Raw genomic sequence first — 23,867 nt, 5'->3', positions numbered from 1 at the left:
CAGGGAGTTCAGGAGGAGTCTGATCTATAGCCCATGGGAGGTGGAGCAGTTGGTGTATTGCTGTTTAGAAGGAGGATTCTGGGCACTGTCATCTGAAGAGGGTGAGAAGGGAGGTGGTGCAGGTAGTGAGATGTAAGGGTTTAGGTGGGAGGAATTACTTCTGCCTTAAATGACATCAGGAATTGGAGTTTCAAGAGCCCTGGAGAGTTTGCAAGCCATAAACTCAAGGTGGGAAGTGTTCAGTGTTCATTTTACCTCTTCCTCTCCCTTTCACGTGCAACTTCAGATGGCACCAACTGACACTTGGATTGGAATAGATGTTTAAGCTCATCCAGTCCAACCATTCTCTAGCTCTTCCAAGGCTGGGGCTAAACCATGGCCCTCAGCACCACACCTCTGTGGCTTTTAAGCCCCTCCAGGGAGAGGGAGTCAACCACCTCCCTGGGCAGCCTGCTCCAGTCTTAGAGAACCCTTTCAGGGAAGAAGTTTCTTCTCACGTCCAGCCTAAACCTCCCCTGGTGCAGCTTGAGGCCATTTCCTTTTGTCCTATCACTTGTAGCTAGGGAAAAGAGACCAACCCCAACTCCAGGCTCCTTTCAGGGAGTTGCAGAGAGCAATGAGGTCTCCCCTCAGCCTCCTTTTCTCCAGGCTGAGCAGCCCCAGCTCCCTCACCAGCCCTGTTCTCCAGGCTTTGTTGGTCCTTCTCTGGACCCTCTCCGGCGCCTCCCTGTCCTTGGAGCGAGAGGCTCAAAACCCACCCCAGTGCTCAAGGTGTGGCTTCACCAGCACCAATCAGGAGGTGAACAGGAGCAACAACAAAGTGACAGAGGCAAAACAACAACAGGATTAGCCTGGGATAAACCTTGTGGGGAAGCCCCCTGGGTTTTATCTCATAAATATAAATACTTGACAGCGTTTGCAGTCAGAACTGAACCACACAGTGCCCTGCTGTCCAGATGCAGCTGGGTAGTCAGCTCTGGAATTAATGGCATGAATTATTGCTTTCAAAGTCCTGGCCCTGCCTGGCACCTGCCACCCAGCTTTGCCAGCAGAAGCAGTCCCCCCGTGCCTGGCAGCAGCGCCGGTGAGGGCTCTCAGGCGATGGCAGTGATGTGGGTGTCCTTGTGGCAGGAGGTGAGCGAGTCCCTGTTACACCTCCAGTACAGCTTAGGAGTGCAGCAAAGCACCATTGACATGAGCAGCCCCAGGGTGAGCATCAGGCAGATCACCCATTTGATCAGCCCAGAGTACATGAAGGGGAGGATGAGGATGGTGAGGATCACCACCAGCAGCAGCAGCAGCACCAGTCGCTGCACGGCCAGTCTGTTGTCTGCCGGGGCTGCGTCCTCTCTGTACAAAGTGTCTTGGCTGCTCAGAGTCCAGCTGGTGTTGTCCAGCCCTAGGGCAGAGATGTGCACCTCCAGGTTGGAGTCTGGGCTTTCCAAGTGCTCCATGATGTCCTCTTTGTTCTGCAGCGAGCGGACGAGGCCCCCTGCCACGGCGGTGGCCTTCCTGCAGAGGGGGCAGGCGATGAGCCAGCCGCTCTGCTCCCGCCGCAGGATCAGCTTCAGGCAGACGGCGCAGAAGCTGTGCTGGCACTCCAGGAGCTTGGGCACCCTGTAGATGTTGTACTTGTTGAAGCAGATCAGGCAGTCCATGTCCGTGGGTGCGGGGGGTGAGCCGGAGGGGCTCGTTGCCGAGCCGCACGCCGCGGGAGGCTTGGAGCTCGTAAGGAGAGGCTTTGAGTTGGGGCAGTCTCCGTCGGCGGGCGCTGCTGGGAAGGTGTCAGGACCGCCTTGCGCCGTGCCCGCAGGACTCTCCGTTTCTTGAGTGCCTTCTGCAGTGAGTTCCAGCCTGTTCCCACCTGCAGCAGTTGCCCTGAGGGGTCCCCCGCTGCTCACCTCCGCGGGCACAGGGCCGTCCTGCCCAGCCTGGGGCAGCCCGGGGACGTTGTTTGGCTTCTCGGTGGATTTCTCCATGGTGATAAAAGCTCAGAGCAGTTCGTCCGCCCGCAGCTGAGCGGTTGCTGAGCTGCTGCCTCCTTTTATGCGCTGCTGCCCTGTTCCTGTTGCACGGGTGATTGATTAGTGACATCTTTCAGTGTGTTGTGCTTTGACAATAGGACGTTTTTACGACCTGGGGACCCGAACTAATGATTAACTCTGTGGCCAAGACGTTTTACAACGGCTGATAACGTCCCTGAGCAATTCCTGCCCGGAAACAGACCCCGTGGCAGGGCAGCCCCAGGGCCAGACACTGCCAGGGTTATTCAATTAGTGCTTTAATCATTGAAAGCAATTGAATGGGTTTCTAACTGCTGCTTTGATGGACAAGGAGAGCTTGGGAGGAATGACTGGCATATTGGGGGGTTGAATACCCTGCAGCACCAAGAAGGAGATGGTTAGGATGGAATTCTTCCCAGTGAGGGTGGGGAGACACTGGCACAGGCTGCCCAGGGAGGTTGTGGCTGCCCCCTCCCTAGAGGTGTTCAAGGCCAGGCTGGATGAGGCCTTGAGCAATCTGGTCTAGTGGAAGGTGGCCCTGCACATAGCAGGGGGTTGGAAGTAGATTGTCTTTGATTTCCCTCCCAACCCCAACCATTCCATGATTATTGAGTGCTGAATGTCCAATTATTATCAACTCTTTCATCCAAAGGAGCATCCCTCATGGGTTCTGTCCTCAGAGGGCTCCAGATGGGAACTGAGCATGACTGAGGGTCACATCAGATCCCAGAGAATGCCTGAGGGGTGCAAAGGAAGGTTGTTGTTGTGGTGGGACCACCTTCACCGTGCCAGGGTGTTCAGAGGAGAGCCTCCTGCACTCAGGGACTCCAATCAATCCCCCATGATTAGCCACCTCATCTGGAAAATAAATGCCTGGGGAAAATCCCTCACTCTCCTCTCTGTGTTTGCATTGGAGGGGTGCAACACAATGTTTTGTCAGTGAGAGTCCCACAGAGATCTTATCTGAGAGAGGGAATGTTTATCTGAAGGGTGGGGGGCAGGAAGAAGGGGCCAGGCTCTTAGTGCAGTCCTATGACAGGACAAGGAGCAGTGGCTACAAACTGGAACCCAGGAGGTTCCACCTCAACGTGAGGAGACACTTCTGTGGGGTGAGGGTGCTGGAGGCCTGGAGCAGGCTGCCCAGAGAGGTTGTGGAGTCTCCTGCTCTGGAGCCTTTCAAGCCCCATCTGGATGTGTTCCTGTGGGACCTACTCTAGGTGATGCTGCTCTGGCAGGGGACTTGATGATCTCCAGAGGTCCCTTCCAGCAGGGGGGTTGGACTTGATCATCTCCAGTGGTCCCTTCCAGCAGGGGGGCTGGACTGGGTGATCTCTTGAGGTCCCTTCCAGCAGGGGGTTGGACTTGATCATCTCCAGAGGTCCCTTCCAGCAGGGGGGCTGGACTGGGTGATCTCCTGAGGTCCCTTCCAGCAGGGGGGTTGGACTTGATCATCTCCTGAGGTCCCTTCCAGCAGGGGGGCTGGACTTGATCATCTCCTGAGGTCCCTTCCAGCAAGGGGGGTGGACTTGATCATCTCCTGAGGTCCCTTCCAGCAAGGGGGGTGGACTTGATCATCTCCTGAAGTCCCTTCCAGCAGGGGGATTTGACTTGATCATCTCCTATGGTCCCTTCCAGCAGGGGGATTTGACTTGATGATCTCCTGAGGTCCCTTCCAGCCCCTACCATTCTATGGGAGGAAAGAAGGAAGGTGAAAAAGGAAGGGTCCCAGAGAGCTGGACTAGGTTGGTGTTGCCAGCTGAAAACACCCAGCCCTGAGCCAGTAGCCTCAAGTGCCCCTGACCACTGCAAGCTGTGTGCTGCCATGTACCAGCCCCTGCCTTCAGCAGAAAGAGGTGAAACAACAGCAGCTGGGGAGGGCAGGGAGTTCAGGAAGAGTCTAATCTCATGAACTCACTGGTTGGGGGGGGTGAGGTGAGCAGACCTTGTTCTTTGCTGAGAAATAGTAGCAGGTTTGTCGTAAGCAAAGCTGCTGTGAGCCTTGGGGGCATTCCTGCTGCGTTCCTGCTGCCCTGGCATGCTGTGATGTTTGTGGAACTTTCAGGTGACCCCAGGTTTTAGGAGCCTGAAGGCCTTGCAGGTGCAGAAGTGGAGTCAGAGTGCAAGGAGCAGGCTGGCCAGCTGCTGGGCTCCTTTGGGTGTCAACAGAGGAGGATTTTCCCATGCAGTTCACAAACCTCTGGGTTGTTTTGTAAAGTTAGAAAGAGAAGGCCTGGGCAAACAGAAGACACAGCTGCCAGCTGCACAGGGCTTCAGGAAGCTTCAGCTTTTAGTTCCTGTGGCCAAAAATGGCAATGTACAGACTGAGGGATCACTGGAACAGCACAGAGCTGGCATGAAGAGGTTTGGGAACAGGCACCAAGAGGAGCAGCTCCCAACTTAAACATTAACTCAAACGTTTCAGTTTCAAACTGGGTGGGATGGAGCCTGCCCCCATGGCTGTTTGCTCTCTCTTCCAGCAGTGGGTGGGGGGTGAAAGCTGGTAGACAGGTGTGGTTGGTTGGCTTACAGATGTGTGTCAGCAGCCAGGACAACTTGCTGCAGGGGAAGGGAGGTGGAGGGCAGTGTGCTCCAGAAAGGTCCTCATGCTTCTTCTCTTGGTGGGTCAGAGGCCCCAGGGGAGGAAATGTGATAGGGTTGGGGGGGTAGGGGGGCTGCCTCAGGAGCCATGCAACCTTTACTCTGCCCTGATGAGGCCACAGGTGTGGGCTCCCCCAGTTCAAAAGGGACAAGGAAGTACTGGAGGGGGTCCAACAGAGGCTACAAGAATGATTAAGGGAATGGAACATCTCTGTGAGGAAAGACTTGCTGAGCTCTGAGGTCTTTTCCAACCTTAGGGATTCTGTGATTCTAAAGGCTGAGAGCCCTGGGGCTGTTGAGCCTGGAGAAGAGCAGCCTGAGAGGGGACCTGATGAATGGTATCTGAAGGGTGGGGGTCAAGAAGGGGCCAGTCTTACTTTCAGTGGTGCCCAGGGACAGGACAAGGGACAGCAGACACAAACTAGAACCCAGTTCCACCTTAACACTAGGAGACACTTCTTTGGGGTGAGGGTGCTGGAGGCCTGGAGCAGGCTGCCCAGAGAGGTTGTGGAGTCTCCTGCTCTGGAGCCTTTCAAGCCCCATCTGGATGTGTTCCTGTGGGACCTACTCTAGGTGATCCTGCTCTGGCAGGGGGGTTGGACTTGATCATCTCCAGAGGTCCCTTCCAACAGGGGGGTTGGACTTGATGACCTCCTGAGGTCCCTTCCAGCAGGGAGGGTGGACTTGATCATCTCCAAAGGTCCCTTCCAGCAGGGGGGTTGGACTTGATCTGCAGAGGTCCCTTCCAGCAGGGAGGTTGGACTTGATGATCTCCTGAGGTCCCTTCCAGCAGGGGGGTTAGACTTGATCATCTCCAGAGGTCCCTTCCAGCAGGGAGGTTGGACTTGATGATCTGCAGAGGTCCCTTCCAGCAGGGGGGCTGGACTTGATCATCTCCTGAGGTCCCTTCCAGCAGGGGGGTTGGACTTGATCATCTCCTGAGGTCCCTTCCAGCAGGGGGGTTGGACTTGATCATCTCCAGAGGTCCCTTCCAGCAGGGGGATTTGACTTGATCATCTCCTGAGGTCCCTTCCAGCAGGGGGGTTGGACTTGCTGATCTCCAGAGGGCCCTTCCAGCCCCTACCATTCTGTGATCCTATGGAAGGAAAGAAGGAAGGTGAAAAAGGTCCCTTCCAAGCCCTACCACTCTGATTCCCAGGCTGTGGTTTCAGCAGCACAGTTCAGGCAGGGTGTGGGCCCTCTGCCCAGGTTTTGTGCCAGTCATTTGGGGTTAGACATATCCATCCACTGATGACACTGGCCACCAAGTGTCAAAGGACTTGTCCTGATGTTGGCTGGGCTTGTCTGTGGCGTTGTGAGTGATGCAGGTGGGGTTTAACCTGATTGCCTGTGGCCCTTTCCTGCTGCTGGGGCTAATTGCTGTTTGATTAATCATTTGCAGGCAGTTTGCTCATCTCCTTTTCCCGCCTGGAGTCTGTTTGCATAGGCAAATGTGGCTCTTGGGTGGCCCTTGTTTATGGCAGGAAATGGGCAGGACATAGCAGCTGTGTCATTTGGGAGCCCAAGCCTGGCCTGGAATGGGGCTGGGAGCAGGAGGACATTCCAAACACCCAGGGAGGTGCTGGGGATGGACCCAGGTGGATGTGGGGCAGGCTGTGGATGTAGTCTACCTGGGCTTCAGCAAGGCCTTTGACACTGTCCCCAATAGCAAACTCCTGGCCTAGCTGTCAGCCCCTGGCTTGGATGGGAGCACTCTGAGCTGGGTTAGGAACTGGCTGGAGGCTGAGCCCAGAGAGTGGTGGTGAATGGTGCCACAGCCAGCTGGCAGCCAGGCACCAGTGGTGTGCCCCAAGAATCAGTGCCGGGCCCTGTGCTCTTTACCATCTTTATTGATGATCTGGAGGAGGGCACTGAGTCCATCAGCAGTGAATTTGCAGCTGACACCATGCTAGGGGCAGGAGTTGATCTGCTGGAGGGCAGGAGAGCTCTGCAGAGGGACCTTGACAGGCTGGACAGATGGGCAGAATCCAAGTGCAGGAGATTGAACACATCCAAGTGCCAGGGGCTGCACATTGGCCACAGCAACCCCAGGCAGTGCTACAGGCTGGGGGCAGAGTGGCTGAGAGCAGCCAGGCAGAAAGGGACCTGGGGGTGCTGGTTGATGGTAGGCTGAACATGAGCCTGCAGTGTGCCCAAGTGGCCAGGAGGGCCAATGGCATCCTGGCCTGCATCAGGAAGAGTGTGGCCAGCAGGAGCAGGGAGGTCATTCTGCCCTGTACTCAGCACTGGTTAGGCCACATCTCGAGTCCTGTGTCCAGTTCTGGGCCATGGATCAGATGGTGTTGGGTGATAGGTTGGACTCGATGATCCCAAAGGGCTTTTCCAACCTGGTTCATTCTATTCTATTCTACTCTATTTTATTCTACTCCTCTCCTCCCCTACTCCACTCCTCCCCTACTCCTCTCCTGTTCCACTCTACTTCTACTGTATTCTATACTACGCTATCCTATCCTATCCCAAGGACAGCAGGACATCAGCCCTTACCACCACCGTGCTGTCTGCCCCTTTGGCATCCCAGCGTTTCCCTCAGGGAACTCAGACACGAAGGTTCCCTTCATTACACAGCTAATTAATTGTCGCTCTGGGGTCTGCCCTGCCATCGGCCGTGTTCCCGTGGTGCCACCTCGCGGGTACGTGATCCGGTTCCCCACGCTCTTGGTTCCAGCTCGTTTCCTTGGTTGCAGGGTGCCGAACAGGCACATCCTGGAGTTCGGTGGAGAAGGAGGGCAGCCTCCAGCTCCTCAGGGCATCCATCCCCGGGCAGCCGTGCCGGGGCAGCGGCGGGGCTCCAGCTCCGTCTCTGCGGCCGGGGAGGAGCTCAGGCCGGCGGTGCGGAACCTGCCAGCTGGGGCGAAGCATTTCGGCTCAGCACCCGCCCCTGGCGGTGCTCGGCAGGCTCCCCAGCAGCATCCCCGCGGCTCAGCCCGCTTCCCCCAGCAGCATCCCCAGGGCTCACCCTGCTTCCCCCAGCACCATCCCCGCGGCTCACCCTGCTTCCCCCAGCACCATCCCCGCGGCTCAGCCCGCTTCCCCCAGCACCATCCCCGCGGCTCAGCCCGCCTCCCCCAGCACCATCCCCGCGGCTCGCCCTGCTTCCCCCAGCACCATCCCCGCGGCTCACCCTGCTTCCCCCAGCACCATCCCCGCGGCTCACCCTGCTTCCCCCAGCACCATCCCCGCGGCTCGCCCTGCTTCCCCCAGCACCATCCCCGCGGCTCGCCCTGCCTCCCCCAGCAGCATCCCCGCGGCTCACCCTGCCTCCCCCAGCACCATCCCCGCGGCTCAGCCCGCTTCCCCCAGCACCATCCCCGCGGCTCAGCCCGCTTCCCCCAGCACCATCCCCAGGGCTCAGCCTGCCTCCCCCAGCACCATCCCCGCGGCTCAGCCCGCTTCCCCCAGCACCATCCCCAGGGCTCAGCCTGCCTCCCCCAGCACCATCCCCGCGGCTCAGCCTGCTTCCCCCAGCACCATCCCCAGGGCTCAGCCTGCTTCCCCCAGCACCATCCCCGCGGCTCGCCCTGCCTCCCCCAGCACCATCCCCGCGGCTCAGCCCGCTTCCCCCAGCACCATCCCCAGGGCTCAGCCTGCTTCCCCCAGCACCGTCCCCGCGGCTCGCCCTGCCTCCCCCAGCACCATCCCCGCGGCTCGCCCTGCCTCCCCCAGCACCATCCCCGCGGCTCGCCCTGCCTCCCCCAGCACCATCCCCGCGGCTCAGCCTGCCTCCCCCAGCACCATCCCCGCGGCTCGCCCTGCCTCCCCCAGCACCATCCCCGCGGCTCGCCCTGCCTCCCCCAGCACCATCCCCGCGGCTCAGCCTGCCTCCCCCAGCACCATCCCCAGGGCTCAGCCTGCTTCCCCCAGCACCATCCCCGCGGCTCGCCCTGCCTCCCCTAGCACCATCCCCGCGGCTCAGCCTGCCTCCCCCAGCACCATCCCCAGGGCTCAGCCTGCTTCCCCCAGCACCATCCCCGCGGCTCGCCCTGCCTCCCCCAGCACCATCCCCGCGGCTCAGCCTGCCTCCCCCAGCACCATCCCCGCGGCTCGCCCTGCCTCCCCCAGCACCATCCCCGCGGCTCGCCCTGCCTCCCCCAGCACCATCCCCGCGGCTCGCCCTGCCTCCCCCAGCACCATCCCCGCGGCTCGCCCTGCCTCCCCCAGCACCAGCCCCGCGGCTCGCCCTGCCTCCCCCAGCACCATCCCCGCGGCTCGCCCTGCCTCCCCCAGCACCAGCCCCGCGGCTCAGCCCGCTTCCCCCAGCACCATCCCCAGCACCATCCCCGCGGCTCGCCCTGCCTCCCCCAGCACCATCCCCGCGGCTCAGCCCGCTTCCCCCAGCACCATCCCCGCGGCTCAGCCTGCCTCCCCCAGCACCATCCCCGCGGCTCAGCCCGCTTCCCCCAGCACCATCCCCAGGGCTCAGCCTGCCTCCCCCAGCACCATCCCCGCGGCTCGCCCTGCTTCCCCCAGCACCATCCCCGCGGCTCAGCCCTGCTTCCCCCAGCACCATCCCCAGGGCTCAGCCTGCCTCCCCCAGCACCATCCCCGCGGCTCAGCCTGCCTCCCCCAGCACCATCCCCGCGGCTCGCTCTGCCTCCCCCAGCACCATCCCCGCGGCTCAGCCTGCCTCCCCCAGCACCATCCCCGCGGCTCGCCCTGCCTCCCCCAGCACCATCCCTGCGGCTCGCCCTGCTTCCCCCAGCACCATCCCCAGGGCTCAGCCTGCTTCCCCCAGCACCATCCCCGCGGCTCGCCCTGCCTCCCCCAGCACCATCCCCGCGGCTCAGCCCGCTTCCCCCAGCACCATCCCCAGGGCTCACCCTGCTTCCCCCAGCACCGTCCCCGCGGCTCGCCCTGCCTCCCCCAGCACCATCCCCGCGGCTCAGCCCTGCCTCCCCCAGCACCATCCCCGCGGCTCGCCCTGCCTCCCCCAGCACCATCCCCGCGGCTCGCCCTGCCTCCCCCAGCACCATCCCCGCGGCTCGCCCTGCCTCCCCCAGCACCATCCCCGCGGCTCGCCCTGCCTCCCCCAGCAGCATCCCCAGGGCTCACCCTGCCTCCCCCAGCACCATCCCCGCGGCTCGCCCTGCTTCCCCCAGCACCATCCCCGCGGCTCACCCTGCCTCCCCCAGCACCATCCCCGCGGCTCGCCCTGCCTCCCCCAGCACCATCCCCGCGGCTCGCCCTGCCTCCCCCAGCACCATCCCCGCGGCTCGCCCTGCCTCCCCCCAGCCCTCTCTCCCTGGCCGTGCCGCGGCCGCTCCCGGGACAGGGGGCGCCGCCGGGTAGTGACGCGGGCGGCGGCGCATGCGCGCTGCCTGCCGCCGGGGATGTCCCGCAAGCCGGCGGCCCGGGCCCGGCCCGCCGCAGCCCGCAGAGCGCGGCGGCCCCGGCAGCCCCCGGCCGGGCAGGCTCCCGGCCCCGCGGCGGGCGGCGGGGGGCTCGCCAGGCAGCTGCGGGCCCTGGGCCTCAAGCTGCGGGAGGTGCCGGGCGATGGGTGAGCGCCGCCACCGGGACCCCCTGCCCGGGACCCCCTGCCCTTCCCTGCGCCTCCTCTTCCCGGGGGATCGGGGGGGAGGGTCCTGCTCCTCGGGGTGGTGAGGAGCCTGCGGCCCCCCGGGGGTGGGGGTGAGCGGGACCAGTGCCCCGCGAGAGGGAGAGCTTCTCCCCGTCGGGACCAGGGGGGCCCTGCTCTGCGGTTGTGCAAAGCCCCTGCTCCATGGCGCTGCGGGTCCTTGGCTGCTCACCTGCTGGGCTGAGGGCTCTGCTAGTCCTGGGCTTGATCCCCAGGTAGGATGAGTGCTCCTTTAGCCTCTCACCTGCTGGGCTGAGGGCTCTGCTAGTCCTGGGCTTGAACCCCAGGTAGGATGAGTGCTCCCTTGGCCTCTCACCTGCTGGGCTGAGGGCTCTGCTAGTCCCAGACTTGATCCCCAGGTAGGATGAGTGCTCCCCTGGCTGCTCACCGGCTGGGCTGAGGGCTCTGCTAGTCCTGGGCTTGAACCCCAGGTGGGATGAGTGCTCCCCTGGCTTCTCACCGGCTGGGCTGAGGGCTCTGCTAGTCCTGGGCTTCATCCCCAGGTAGGATGAGTGCTCCTTTAGCCTCTCACCTGCTGGGCTGAGGGCTCTGCTAGTCCTGGGCTTGATCCCCAGGTGGGATGAGTGCTCCCCTGGCTGCTCACCGGCTGGGCTGAGGGCTCTGCTAGTCCTGGGCTTGAACCCCAGGTGGGATGAGTGCTCCCTTGGCCTCTCACCGGCTGGGCTGAGGGCTCTGCTAGTCCCAGACTTGATCCCCAGGTGGGATGAGTGCTCCTTTGGCCTCTCATCTGCTGGGCTGAGGGCTCTGCTAGTCCTGGGCTTGATCCCCAGGTGGGATGAGTGCTCCTTTGGCCTCTCACCTGCTGGGCTGAGGGCTCTGCTAGTCCTGGGCTTGATCCCCAGGTAGGATGAGTGCTCCTTTGGCCTCTCACCTGCTGGGCTGAGGGCTCTGCTAGTCCTGGGCTTGATCCCCAGGTAGGATGAGTGCTCCTTTGGCCTCTCATCTGCTGGGCTGAGGGCTCTGCTAGTCCCAGACTTGATCCCCAGGTAGGATGAGTGCTCCTTTGGCCTCTCACCTGCTGGGCTGGGGCCTCAGCTGGTCCTGGACTTGATCCCCAGGCAGGATCCCTTGGTCTGTCATCTGCGGGCTGAGGGCTCTGCTAGTCCTGGTCCTGATCCCCAGGGGAAATTAGGGCTCCCTTGGCTTGTCCCTTGCTGATCTGAGGGCTCTGCTAGTCCTGGTCCTGTTCCCCAGGGGGAATTAGGGTTCCCTTGGCTTGTCACGTCCTGATCTGAGGGCTCTGCTAGTCCTGGTCCTGATCCCCAGGGGGAATTAGGGTTCCATTGGCTTGTCCTTTCCTGATCTGAGGGCTCTGCTAGTCCTGGTCCTGATCCCCAGAGGGGCTGAAGGCTCCACTGAGCAGAGCAGAGGAAGGTCCATAAGTTTGGGGTGGAAGGGTCATTAGATGTGTCTGCTGAGGAGCTGCTCAGCAGGTCATCCTGTTGTCCTTTGTTGCATTATGTCATTTGTCTTGCTGTCAGCTTAAGCCAGGCCTGGGGCCTGCCCTTAACCTCCCCTGTGGGAGCTGATGACATTTGCTCCAGCCCTGGTTGCTCACACCAGCCATCCTCCTCCCCACAGCAGGCACAGGTTAACTCTTTCCCTTTCTCCCATTAGTGTGGCCTCCTTCCCAGCTCACTGACTCCATGCCCCTGGCTGTTAGCTCTGCTTCAGAGCCATTCCCTTTGTGCTTTCTCTCCCTCTAGCAACTGTTTGTTCCGGGCCCTGGGCGACCAGCTGGAAGGGCACTCAAGGAACCACCTCAGGCACCGCCAGGAGACAGTGGATTACATGATCAAGCAGAGGGAGGATTTTGAGCCCTTTGTGGAGGATGATGTGCCCTTTGACAAGCATGGTAGGGGCTCTGTAGGGCACTGGTGAGAGGGCTTGCTGGAGGGCAAGAGAGAACAGGAAAGGGCTTGGGGGTGCTGGCCAGGAGCCTGCAATGGGCCCTGGCAGCCCAGAAGGCCAATGGCAGCTTGGCTGCCATTGGCCTTCTGGGCTGCCAGGGCCCATTGCTAGAGATGGAGAGAGAGGATCCTGCCCCCTCTGCTCTGTTCTGGGGAGACCTCACCTGCAGGGCTGTGTCTGGAGCCCCCAACACAAGGACCTGGACCTGCTGGAGGAAGTCCAAAGGAGGCCACAAAGATGATGAGGGAGCTGAAGAACCTCTGCTGTGGGGACAGGCTGAGATACCTGAGGAAGAGAAGGCTCCAGGGAGACCTCAGAGCTGCATTTCAATACCTGAAGGGGAGCTCCAGGCAGGCTGGGGAGGGACTTGCTCAGAAAGGGCTGTGGGGGGAGGAGAAGGGGCAGTGGTTTGAAAGTGGAGCAGGGGAGGTTTAGGTTGGACATCAGGAGGTGGTTCTGCAGAGTGAGAGGGGTGAAATACAGGAGCAGTTTGGGTCCTCCCTCCCTGGAGGTGTTCAAGGCCAGGCTGGATGAAGCCTTGAGCACCCTGCTGTGGTGGAGGGCTCCCTCCCCATCTTCAAGGCCCCTTCCAGCCCAAACCATTCTGTGATTCTATGACCTTACTGTGTGACACCTGAATGCTGTTGGCTCACTCAATGCTTGCTTGGCACTCTACCTTCTGAGCTAACCCAGAGCTCACAGCCTCACCCCCTCTTCAGGCTGTGTTGGGTGTTTCAGAGGGGTCTGTGGTCATTCCAGGCTCATTAACCCTTGCTGCTGCCAAACCCTTGCCTCAGCAGCCTGTTTCACAGCCTGTTTCACAGCTGGGCTTTCCTTTCTTGGGCTTGGGCTGGCAGATTCCCTCCTCCCCCCCTCTCCTTTTTGCAAGTATCAGGAAGGTTTCCAACCCCTTGTGAATGTTTCCTTTTCTCCCCTCTTCAGTTACCAACCTGGCAAAGCCTGGCACCTTTGCTGGCAACGATGCTATTGTGGCCTTTGCAAGGAACCATCAGCTGAATGTGGTTATTCATCAGCTTAATGCTCCACTCTGGCAGGTGAGAACCCAACCTTGCACATTTTGGCCCCAAGTTGTAGCTGCTGAAACTCAGAATCGATCATAGAAGGGGCAGGGTTGGAAGGGACCTCAAGGATCAGCCAGGTCCAAGCCCCCCCTGCCATGGGGGGGGGTGGTTCCTGATCTGTCAAAGAGGGCAGGCAGCAGCTCTGGCTGGCTGGGCACAGGGTAGAGATGTGTTTGCTCTTTGAGTCTTGGGGTGAAATGCTCCAGGTTTCAGCCAGGAGGGGAGGGAGTGAAAGAAAACCTGGAATGCCTGAGAGGTGAGCATGTGGAGGCAGAGCAGCATGGTGTGAATGGAATAGAATTAGAAGAGAATGAATTAGAATGAATTAGAATGGAATGAATTGGAATGGAATTGGAAATGGAATGGAATAGAATAGAATAGGATTAACCAGGTTGGAAAAGACCTCAGAGATCATCAAGTCCAAGCTGTCACCCAGCACCATCTGATCAACTCAACCATGGCACCAAGCACCCCATCCAATCTCTTCCTACACACCTCCAGGGATGGGGACGCCACCACCTCCCTGGGCAGCACATCCCAATGGCCAATCTCTCTTGCTGGGAAGAATTTCTTCTTAACATCCAGCCTGAACCTCCCCTGGCACAGCTTGAGACTGTGGCCTCTTGTTCTGGTGCTGCTTGCCTGGGAGAAGAGACCAACCCCCACCTGGCTCCAAGCTCCCTTCAGGGAGTTGGAGAGAGCAAGAAGGTCTCCCCTGAGCCTCCTCTTCTCCAGGCTAAGCAACCCCAGCTCCCTCAGCCTCTCCTCCCAGGGCTGTGCTCCAGACCCCTCCCCAGCTTTCTTGCCCTTCTCTGGACACCTTCCAGCAGCTCAACCTCTTTCCTAACCTGAGGAGCCCAGAACTGGACACAGGACTCCAGGTGTGGCCTAAGCAGTGCTGAGCACAGGGCACAAGGACTTCCCTGCTCCTGCTGGCCACACTCTTCCTCATGCAGGCCAGGATGCCCTTGGCCTTCTTAGCCCCCTGGGCACACTGCTGGCTCATGTTCAGCCACTGTCAACTACTACCCCCAGGTCCCTTTCTGCCTGGCTGCTCTCAGCCACTCTGCCCCCAGCCTGTAGCACTGCCTGGGGTTGCTGTGGCCAGTGTGCAGTTTGGGTTAGGTTCAGGCTGCTGAGATTACAGCATTTGTGTGCTTTGAATGATTTTACATTGCTGTGAGGGTGGGGAGACACAGTCTGCCCAGGGAGGCTGTGGCTGTCCCCTCCCTGGAGCTGTTCAAGGCCAGGCTGGATGAGGCCTTGAGCAGCCTGGGCTGGTGGGAGGTGTTCCTGCCCAGGGCAGGGGGGTTGGAACTGGCTGATCTTGAAGGTCCCTTCCAAGCCCAACCCATTCTAGGATATGTCTCTCCTGAAGGTCAGACTACACCTGGATGATTTGCTGCTAGGAATTTGAGCCAGGCTTAAGGAAACCTCTGTGGTGAGCTGAGGAGTGTGGAAGGGAAGCTGCAGCAGGGCTGTGCCTGCAGTGTGTTGGGATGAAGCTGCCTCAGTTCTGTGTGGGATCTGGAATGAGCAAGGCAAAGAGGCTGGGGAAGGGTCTGGAGAAGAGGGCTGGGGAGGAGCAGCTGAGGGAGCTGGGGGTGTTGAGCCTGGGGAAGAGGAGGCAGAGGGGAGAGCTGCTGGCTCTGTGCAGCTCCCTGGAAGGAGGTTGCAGTGAGGTGGGGCTTGGTCTGCTTTCTTCTGGTGTCAGGAGATAAACTGCAAGCAGATGGCCTGAAATTGTGCCAGGGGGGGTTTAGGTTGGGTATTAGAAGCAATCTCTTCACTGAGAGGGTTCTGAAAGCCTGGCCCAGGCTGCCCAGGGAGGTGGTTGAATGCCCATCCCTGGAGGGGTTTCAGAGCCCCAGAGGTGTGGTGCTGAGGGCCAGGGTTTAGCCCTGGGCTTGGTTGAATCCCCATCCCTGGAGGGGTTTCAGATCCCCAGAGGTGTGGTGCTGAGGGCCAGGGTTTAGCCCTGGGCTCAGCAGAGCCAGAGGCCGCTCGGACTGCCTGGCCCTGAGGACCTTTTCCAACCCTAACGATTCAGTGGCTCCAGGCGTCCTAAGTGTGGAAGAGATGAATGGAAACTCTCTTGTTGTGAACCCTGCAGGCCATCAGTGGCTCCCATGCCACAGAGGTGGTGGAGAGGTGCCTGGGTGTGTGTTCTGTGAGCTGGGGATGAGCTGAGTCCAAGACGTAAGAGGGATTGGGCAAGCCTGGGGCCCTGCCGCCAGGGCTTCTCGCCCTTGGCTTCGCTGACGTCTTCCCCAGCAGAGCTCTCAGCTCTTTGACCTCTGCCTCAGCAGGGGAGCAGAGGGGCTCTGCCCCTGCAGGCTGGTTTTACTGCATTCCTTGCAAAGCTGGGGTGCTGCAGGCTTGCAGCCAGCAGGTTGAGGCAGGGGTGAGCGGGGACAGAATTCTTCTTGCATAAGCTGGGGTAAGACCCCGAGCAGGAGCTGCCTGTGGAAGCTGCTGTGCTCACTGCTGACAAAGCAAAGGCAGGGGTTGGCTGGTAGCAGGGCTCCTGAGGAGTGGAGTGCATGCATTCTCATGGCTTGGCTTTGCTTCTGTGGAGGAGGAGGACTTGGGGGGTGCTGGGGGGTGAGAAGCTCCACATGAGCTGGCGATGTGCTCTCGCAGCCCAGACACAGCCCTGGCTTGGGCTGAGTCCCAGCAGTGTGGGCAGCAGGGGCAGGGAGGGGATTCTGCCCCTTTGCTGTGCTCTGCTGAGACCTCCCTGCAATGCTGGGGCAGCTCTGGAGTCCTCAGCACAGGCAGGGACCTGGTGAAGCAGGGCCAGAGGAGACAGCAGCAATGCTGGCAGGGCTGGAAGCCCTCTGCTGTGAGGCCAGGCTGGGAGAGTTGGGATTGTTCAGCCTGGAGAAGAGAAGGCTCCAGGGAGACCTCAGAGCTGCATGCCAGGACTTGAAGGGGGCTGCAGGAGAGCTGGAGGGGGGTGGGGGGGTACTTTTTCCAAGGGCATGGAGTGACAGGACTGAGAAGTGATGGAAGAAGCTGGATTTAGATGAGCCATGAGGAGGAAACTCTTCCCCATGAAGGTGCTGAGGCACTGGAGCAGATTGCCCAGAGAAGCTGGGGAAGCTTCAAAGCTGGAAGTGTTGAAAGCCAGGTTGGATGGAGGCTTGAGCAAGCTGGGCTGGTGGGAGGTGTCCCTGCCCATGGCAGGGGGGTTGGGACTGGCTGATCCTGAAGCTCCCTTCCAACCCCAACCCATTCTAGGATTCTGTTCACCTTTCCTTTAAAACCCACAACACACCAAAGTGACCTGGGGCAGCCTCTTGTCCCAGCTGCAGAGCAAAGCCTCCTCTGGGTAACTAACAGAGGTTCTTTTCTTCCCCTTCATGTTTGAAGGCAAAACCAAAGCATTGTCAGCTCAGAGCCACTGAAACCCAGCAGCTCCTGTGGAAAGGGTAAAGCCAGCTCTGAGCTTCCCACTCAGACCTCTTCATTCCATGCTCTGTTTGCTCTGATGCAACAGACCCAACCCTGTGGCTCTGCTTTATCTTGGAGGCAGGAGCTCTGCCACTGCTGCAGCTGCAGCTGCTCAACACTTTCTGTTTCAGGATGCTCTTCAGTGCTTTGCTTCCCAGCCCAGAGTTGCTCAGTGCTTCAGCAATGTACTGTGTGCAGTTCTGGGCCCCTCAGTTCATGAAGGACATTGAGACACTTGAATGTGTCCAGAGAAGGGCAATGAGGCTGGGGAGAGGTCTGTTGGCCACAGCAACCCCAGGCAGTGCTGCAGGCTGGGGGCAGAGTGGCTGAGAGCAGCCAGGCAGAGAGGGACCTGGGGGTAGTGGTTGACAGCAGCTGAACAGGAGCCAGCAGTATGCCCAGGGGGCCAAGAAGGCCAAGGGCATCCTGGCCTGCAGCAGGAAGAGTGTGGCCAGCAGGAGCAGGGAAGTCCTTGTGCCCTGTGCTCAGCACTGCTTAGGCCACACCTGGAGTCCTGTGTCCAGTTCTGGGCTCCTCAGGTTAGGAAAGAGGTTGAGCTGCTGGAAGGTGTCCAGAGAAGGGCAAGAAAGCTGGGGAGGGGTCTGGAGCACAGCCCTGGGAGGAGAGGCTGAGGGAGCTGGGGTTGCTTAGCCTGGAGAAGAGGAGGCTCAGGGGAGACCTTCTTGCTCTCTCCAACTCCCTGCAGGGAGCTTGGAGCTAGGTGGGGGTTGGTCTCTTCTCCCAGGCAGGCACCCAGCCCCAGAACAAGAGGACACAGTCTCAAGCTGTGCCAGGGGAGGTTCAGGCTGGATGTTAGGAAGAAATTCTTCCCAGCAAGAGAGATTGGCCATGGGAATGTGCTGCCCAGGGAGGTGGTGGAGTCCCCATCCCTGGAGGTGTTCAAGAGGGGATTGGATGTGGCACTTGGAGCCATGGTTCAGTTGTCAGGAGGTGTTGGGTGCCAGGTTGGCCTTGCTGAGCTCTGAGGTCTCTTCCAGCCTTATTGATTCTGTGGTGACAGAGCAGTGCTGAAGCTGAGTCCCAGCTCCTCAGCTGCTGTTTGCTTCCTTCCCTGTAGATCCGGGGCACGGAGCAGAGCAGCGTGAGGGAGCTGCACATTGCCTACCGTGATGGAGAGCACTATGACAGTGTGAGGAGGATCAATGATGACTCTGAAGCTCCAGCAAATCTTCAGATGGAGGTTGGTTGTGACAGGATGGTCCTGAGTCACCCTCTGGGTGAGAGATCAAACAGATGAGTGCTGCCAGGTGATTTCCTCCTGCCGAGCTTGAGGGGAGTTTGGTCCCTGTCTCATGCTGAGGCCAGGGGAGCCCCAAGGCCTTCATAATTAGTGCTGTTTGCCCTTCTGGAGACAGGCTGGGAAGTGTCTAACTCCCTGAACATCAAAGCTGAGGCTGTGCACGTCATGCAGCAGCCCCATACTCATGCACTCTGAGGTCAGAAACAAAGGGGAGGGAGGAAGGAGCTGGAAAAGCAGCGGCTGGGTGCAGCAGTCCTCTCCCTACCTCACTTGTCAGTCCATGTCAGTCCATGTCAGTCCATGTTAATCCATGTCAGTCCATGTCAGTCCCTGTCAGTCCCTGTTTCCATGTCAGTCCCTGTCAGTCCCTGTCAGTCCCTGTTTCCATGTCAGTCCATGTCAGTCCCTGTCAGTCCCTGTTTCCATGTCAGTCCATGTCAGTCCATGTCAGTCCCTGTCAGTCCCTGTTTCCATGTCAGTCCATGTCAATCCATGTCAGTCCCTGTCAGTCCCTGTTTCCATGTCCATGTCAGTCCATGTCAGTCCATGTTTCCATGTCAGTCCATGTCAATCCATGTCAGTCCATGTCAGTCCCTGTCAGTCCCTGTTTCCATGTCAGTCCATGTCAGTCCATGTCAATCCATGTCAGTCCATGTCAGTCCATGTCAATCCATGTCAGTCCATGTCAATCCATGTCAATCCATGTCAGTCCATGTTTCCATGTCAGTCCCTGTCAGTCCCTGTTTCCATGTCAGTCCATGTCAGTCCATGTCAGTCCCTGTCAGTCCCTGTTTCCATGTCAGTCCATGTCAGTCCATGTCAGTCCATGTCAATCCATGTCAGTCCCTGTTTCCATGTCAATCCATGTCAATCCATGTCAGTCCCTGTCAGTCCCTGTTTCCATGTCAGTCCCTGTCAGTCCCTGTTTCCATGTCAATCCATGTCAGTCCCTGTTTCCATGTCAATCCATGTTTCCATGTCAGTCCATGTCAATCCATGTCAGTCCCTGTTTCCATGTCAGTCCATGTTTCCATGTCAGTCCATGTCAGTCCATGTTTCCAGGCTGCCCAGGGAGGCTGTGGCTGTCCCCTCCCTAGAGCTGTTCAAGGCCAGGCTGGATGAGGCCTTGAGCAGCCTGGGCTGGTGGGAAGTGTCCCTGCCCAGGGCAGAGGGGTTGGAACTGGCTGATCTTGAAGGTCCCTTCCAAGCCCAACCCATTCTAGGATATGACTCTCCTGAAGGTCAGACTACACCTGGGTGATTTGCTGCTAGGAATTTGAGCCAGGCTTAAGGAAAGCTGTGTGGTGAGCTGAGGAGTGTGGAAGGGAAGCTGCAGCAGGGCTGTGCCTGCAGTGTGTTGGGGTGAAGCTGCCTCAGTTCTGTGTGGGATCTGGAAGGGGCAAGGCAAAGAGGCTGGGGAGGAGCAGCTGCGGGAGCTGGGGGTATTGAGCCTGGGGAAGAGGAGGCAGAGGGGAGAGCTGCTGGCTCTGTGCAGCTCCCTGAAAGGAGGTTGCAGTAAGGTGGGGCTTGGAGTGTGGCTGTGAGCAACCTGCTGGAGTGTGAGGTGTCCCTGCCCATGGCAGGGGGGGTGGGACTGGCTGAGCCTTGAAGTCCTTTCCAACCCTGCCAGTTCCATGGTTCTGTGTCCCATTCAGCCATCACTCAGCTGAGGCTGATGTGGAGTGGGGGTTTTTGATGCAGAGGCTGAAGTTGTGGCATGGTTGTGTGAGCTGCTGGGCTTGGCTTTGCCTGCAGATGCTTCCTAAGAATGACTCTGACAAGGAGGAGGAAGTGAAGGCCCCGAGGGGTGACTCTGAAGAGGAGACTGAAGGTGAACTGGAAGATGCAGTGCAAAAAGTCTGCAATGCAACAGGGTGTGCAGTAAGTGCTGAGGAAGCCTGGTTGGGCTCAAAACCTCCTTGGGACAAGGGTGGGGGGAAGGGTTCTAAACAATCCCAACCCTGGAGCCTTCCAGCACCAGGAGCACAAACCAGGATGGCTTTCATCCCAGGCCTCAGCCTTCGAGCCAGATCAACCCAGGGCTCCTAAGAATTTGGCAAGATTTGTGTGGCAGCCTCTCTGCACATCCACTTTGAGAGGAGTTCTGCAGCATTTGAAGTGATCTGAAGGCCCCAAGTGGCTCTTTCAGAGACCCTTCCCTCCAAGGGGGACATTGGAGTGGGTGCAGAGAAAAGCAATGAAGCTGGGGGAGGGCTGGTGGGGAGCAGCTGAGGGGACTGGGGGTGTTCAGCCTGGAATGATCATGGAGCAGATCCTCCTGGAGGCACTACTGGCTCAGAAGAATAGTGAAGAGGTGATTGGGAGCAGTCAGCATGGCTTTGCCAAGGGCAAATCCTGCCTGACCAACCTGGTGGCCTTCTATGAGCAGGTGACAACATCAACAGCTGAGGGGAGAGCAGCTGATGTCGTTTGCCTGGAGCTGAGCAAAGCTTTCCACACTGTCCCACACCACAGCCTGGTCTCCAAGCTGGTGACACATGGGTGTGAGGGGTGACCACTAGATGGATAAGGAACTGGCTTGATGGCTGCACCCAAAGAGTGGCTGTCCATGGCTCCATGTCCCAGGGGAGGCCAGGGACAAGCAGAGTCCCTCAGGGATCAGTCCTGGGCACCAGGCTTGTTCAACATCTCTGTGGGTGCCATGGGCAGTGGCACTGAGTGCAGCCTCAGCAGGGTTGCTGATGACACCAAGCTGTGTGGTGCAGCAGACAGCTGGAGGGAAGGGATCCATCCAGAGGGAGCTGGGCAGGCTGGAGAGGTGGGCACAAGCCAACCTCAGGAGGTTCAACAAGAGCAAGGGCAGGGTCCTGCAGCTGGCTGGAGGCAATCCCAGGCACAAATGCAGGCTGGGCAGGGACTGGCTGGAAAGCAGCCCTGAGGAGAGAGCCTTGGGGGTGCTGGGGGAGGAGAAGCTCAGCAGGAGCTCTCAGTGTGCACTTGCAGCCCAGAAAGCCAAGCAGAGCCTGGGCTGCAGCAGGAGAAGTGTGGCCAGCAGGGCAAGGGAGGTGATCCTCCCCCTCTGCTCAGCTCTGGGGAGACCCCACCTGGAGTCCTGCCTCCAGTTCTGGAGCCCCTATTGCAAGAGGGATCTGGAGGTGCTGGAAGGTGTCCAGAGAAGGGCCAGGAGGATGAGCAGAGGGCTGGAGCTGCTCTGCTGTGAGGACAGACTGAGGGAGTTGGGGCTGTTCAGTCTGGAGAAGAGAAGGCTCTGAGATGACCTCATTGTGGCCTTCCAGGATCTGCAGGGGGCTACAGGAAGGCTGGGGAGGGACTGCTCAGGATCTCAGGCAGTGATAGGACTAGGGGGAATGGAATGAAGCTGGAGGTGGGGAGATTGAGGCTGGAGGTGAGGAGGAAGTTCTTCCCCATGAGAGTGGTGAAGCCCTGGAATGGGTTGTGCAGGGAGGTGGTTGGGGCCCTGTCCCTGGAGGTGTTTAAGCCCAGGCTGGCTGAGGCTCTGGCCAGGCTGATCTAGTGTGGGGTGTCCCTGCCCATGGCAGGGGGGTTGGAACTGGCTGAGCCTTGTGGTCCCCTCCAACCCTGACTGATTCTATGATACTATGACTTTCTGGCTCTCTGCAGCTCCCTGAAAGGAGGTTGGAGCTAGGTGGGGGGTGGGCTCTTCTCCTTTGGCTGTGGTCCTGTGGGTGCTCCTGAGAGGCCTCTCTCTCCCTCTCCTGTTGCGGGCAGGACGTGGAGTTAGTAAGCCGAGTCCTGGAAGAGGAAGACTACAGTGTGGAATCTGCAGTCTTTGCCATCTTGCAAGTGAAGGAGGTGGACAGAATGGGTGAGTAGGTGGAGGCTGTGGCACCTCAGGAGGTTTCCTGGTGTGAAGGGTTAGCTGCAGGCAGCAGCTCAGTGAGGAGAGCGGAGCCTGAGGCTTGCTGTCGGCAGCGCTGCTGCCTCAGCCCTGCCCCGCTCAGGGGAGTGAGGGCAGAGTCCATCCAGCTTCCAAAACCCCACCAGGGGTTCTGGAGGAAGGAAGTGGCTGATGGGGTGAGCTTGTGTCTGAGAGAAACCTCTGCTGTTGGTAGGTGCTGAGGAGCAGCCTGCTGGCCAGAGCAGAGCTGAGGAGTGGGGAGGCAGAGTGCCGCGGAGGGAGGCCGGCAGCGGGGCCAGAGGCCTTGGAAGGCAGAGCCTGCACCCAGGGGAAGCTGAAGGCAGCAAAGGACAGCCTGGACCTGAGGAAGAGGAGCGAGCTGGCAGGAACCCAAAGGTGTGTGAGGGTGGCTTCCACACCCTGCAGCAGGGATTGCTCAACCAGCAACTGTCTTGCACTGAGGAGCCCAGAACTGGACGTGGTACAAGAAGGACATTGAGAGGCTTGAAGGTGTCCAGGGAAGTGCAACAAGGCTGGGGAGGGGTCTGGAGCACAGCCCTGGGAGGAGAGGCTGAGGGAGCTGGGGTTGCTTAGCCTGGGGAAGAGGAGGCTCAGGGGAGACCTTCTTGCTCTCTCCAACTCCCTGCAGGGAGGCTGTAGCCAGGTGGGGGGTGGACAGGCCCAGTGTGCACAAACTGGAAGCCAGGAGGTTGCATCTGAACAGGAGGAGAAAGTTGTTTGGTGTGAGGGTGCTGAGCCCTGGAGCAGGCTGCCCAGAGAGGTTGTGGAGTCTCCTTGGTGTGAAGAGCTTCCAACCCCCCCTGGGCATTGTGCTCCTGGGCAAGCTGCTGTGGCTGCCCTGCTTTAGCAGGGGGGGTGGACTGGCTGAGCTCCAGAGGTCCCCACCCTGCTGGGATTCCAGGGTTCTGTGATGGTTTCCCCATCTGGACTGGAGATGTGCTTCCAGCTCTGTGTTTTCATCTCTCAGGTGTCCAAGAAGCAGAGGAAGGAGCAGCAGCGGCTGGAGAAGAAGAAACGCCAGGAGGAGAGGCACAGACAGAAGGTCCTGGCCACCAAGAGCAACTGTGCAGACAGCAGCAGGAGGGAGACAGACCCCAGCAGCCATGTCACCCTGGTGAAGGCCATGGCAGCCCTAAACATCTGACTGAGTGTGCTCTGGGTGGCCCTGCTGAGAGCAGCAAATAAACCTGGTGGAGCCAGAGCTGCCCTGGAGCACATTGCCAGGCACCCTTTGGTGCCTGCTGATCCCCTCTGAGCTCAGGGGGACCTTCCTGCTTCTTCACTTGGGGGGTGGGGGGGTGTGAGGAGGGGAGAACAATTGCTCTGTGATCCTGCTTTGACCTCTGTGGCAGGAGGGGTGTTTGAACTCCACAGAAAGTAGAGCCTTGGATCTCTGGCTTTGGAGTTAGGGGAAGGTGAGAGATTTGCTTTGGCCTCTCTTGATGGGCTCAGGTTATGGTAGGGGTTACATCAACCTGGGGCTGGGCTGGGCTTGGAGGAGCTGGGATTTACCCTGCTGACCAATTCTTACCTCAGGAATGTGCTGTGTCCTCTCTCCTCCTTCTCTCTCCCTCTCCTCCTTCTCTCTCCCTCCTCCTTCTCTCTCTCTCCTCCTTCTCTCTCTCTCTCCTCCTTCTCTCTCTCTCTCCTCCTTCTCTCTCTCTCTCCTCCTTCTCTCTCTCTCTCCTCCTTCTCTCTCTCTCTCCTCCTTCTCTCTCCCTCTCCTCCTTCTCTCTCCCTCTCCTCCTTCTCTCTCCCTCTCCTCCTTCTCTCTCCCTCTCCTCCTTCTCTCTCCCTCTCCTCCTTCTCTCTCCCTCTCCTCCTTCTCTCTCCCTCTCCTCCTTCTCTCTCCCTCTCCTCCTTCTCTCTCCCTCTCCTCCTTCTCTCTCCCTCTCCTCCTTCTCTCTCCCTCTCCTCCTTCTCTCTCCCTCTCCTCCTTCTCTCTCCCTCTCCTCCTTCTCTCTCCCTCTCCTCCTTCTCTCTCCCTCTCCTCCTTCTCTCTCCCTCTCCTCCTTCTCTCTCCCTCTCCTCCTTCTCTCTCCCTCTCCTCCTTCTCTCTCCCTCTCCTCCTTCTCTCTCC

At 59.4% G+C, this 23,867-nt stretch overlaps 2 protein-coding genes across 4 annotated transcripts; one reads left to right on the top strand and one right to left on the bottom strand.

Annotated features, from left to right (window-relative positions):
* Window positions 1-846: 846 nt before the first annotated feature.
* RNF186 (ring finger protein 186) lies at window positions 847-9,476 on the bottom strand. Of its 3 annotated transcripts, none has more exons than XM_068162703.1 (3): window positions 9,440-9,476; window positions 7,107-7,467; window positions 847-5,697 (listed from the first exon to the last, which is right to left on the bottom strand). In XM_068162703.1, the coding sequence occupies exon 3, from the start codon at window positions 1,977-1,979 to the stop codon at window positions 1,095-1,097; it is 885 nt and encodes a 294-aa protein (XP_068018804.1). In that variant the 5' UTR covers window positions 1,980-5,697; window positions 7,107-7,467; window positions 9,440-9,476; the 3' UTR covers window positions 847-1,094. The 3 variants fall into 3 exon arrangements, with proteins under 3 accessions (XP_068018804.1, XP_068018805.1, XP_068018806.1); XM_068162704.1 differs by lacking the exon at window positions 9,440-9,476 and having other exon boundaries at window positions 847-3,690; window positions 5,170-5,697; window positions 7,107-7,533; XM_068162705.1 differs by lacking the exon at window positions 9,440-9,476 and having other exon boundaries at window positions 7,184-7,533.
* A 473-nt stretch (window positions 9,477-9,949) lies between these two features.
* On the top strand, window positions 9,950-23,577 carry OTUD3 (OTU deubiquitinase 3). Its single transcript, XM_068162854.1, has 8 exons — window positions 9,950-10,116; window positions 11,922-12,070; window positions 13,069-13,181; window positions 17,743-17,865; window positions 19,681-19,806; window positions 21,637-21,733; window positions 21,981-22,162; window positions 22,755-23,577. Exons 1-8 carry the CDS (start codon window positions 9,950-9,952, stop codon window positions 22,929-22,931), a joined length of 1,134 nt encoding a protein of 377 aa, XP_068018955.1. The 3' UTR covers window positions 22,932-23,577.
* The last annotated feature ends 290 nt before the right edge of the window (window positions 23,578-23,867 follow it).

The sequence above is a fragment of the Melanerpes formicivorus genome, unplaced genomic scaffold, assembly GCF_026170545.1.
Source record: "Melanerpes formicivorus ecotype bairdi unplaced genomic scaffold, bMelFor1.0.p_v2 SCAF_67, whole genome shotgun sequence".
In the NCBI taxonomy this organism is placed as follows: domain Eukaryota; kingdom Metazoa; phylum Chordata; class Aves; order Piciformes; family Picidae; genus Melanerpes; species Melanerpes formicivorus.
The sequence above is the reverse complement of the archived record's forward strand: the minus strand, read 5'-3'. Positions and strand labels throughout refer to the sequence as shown.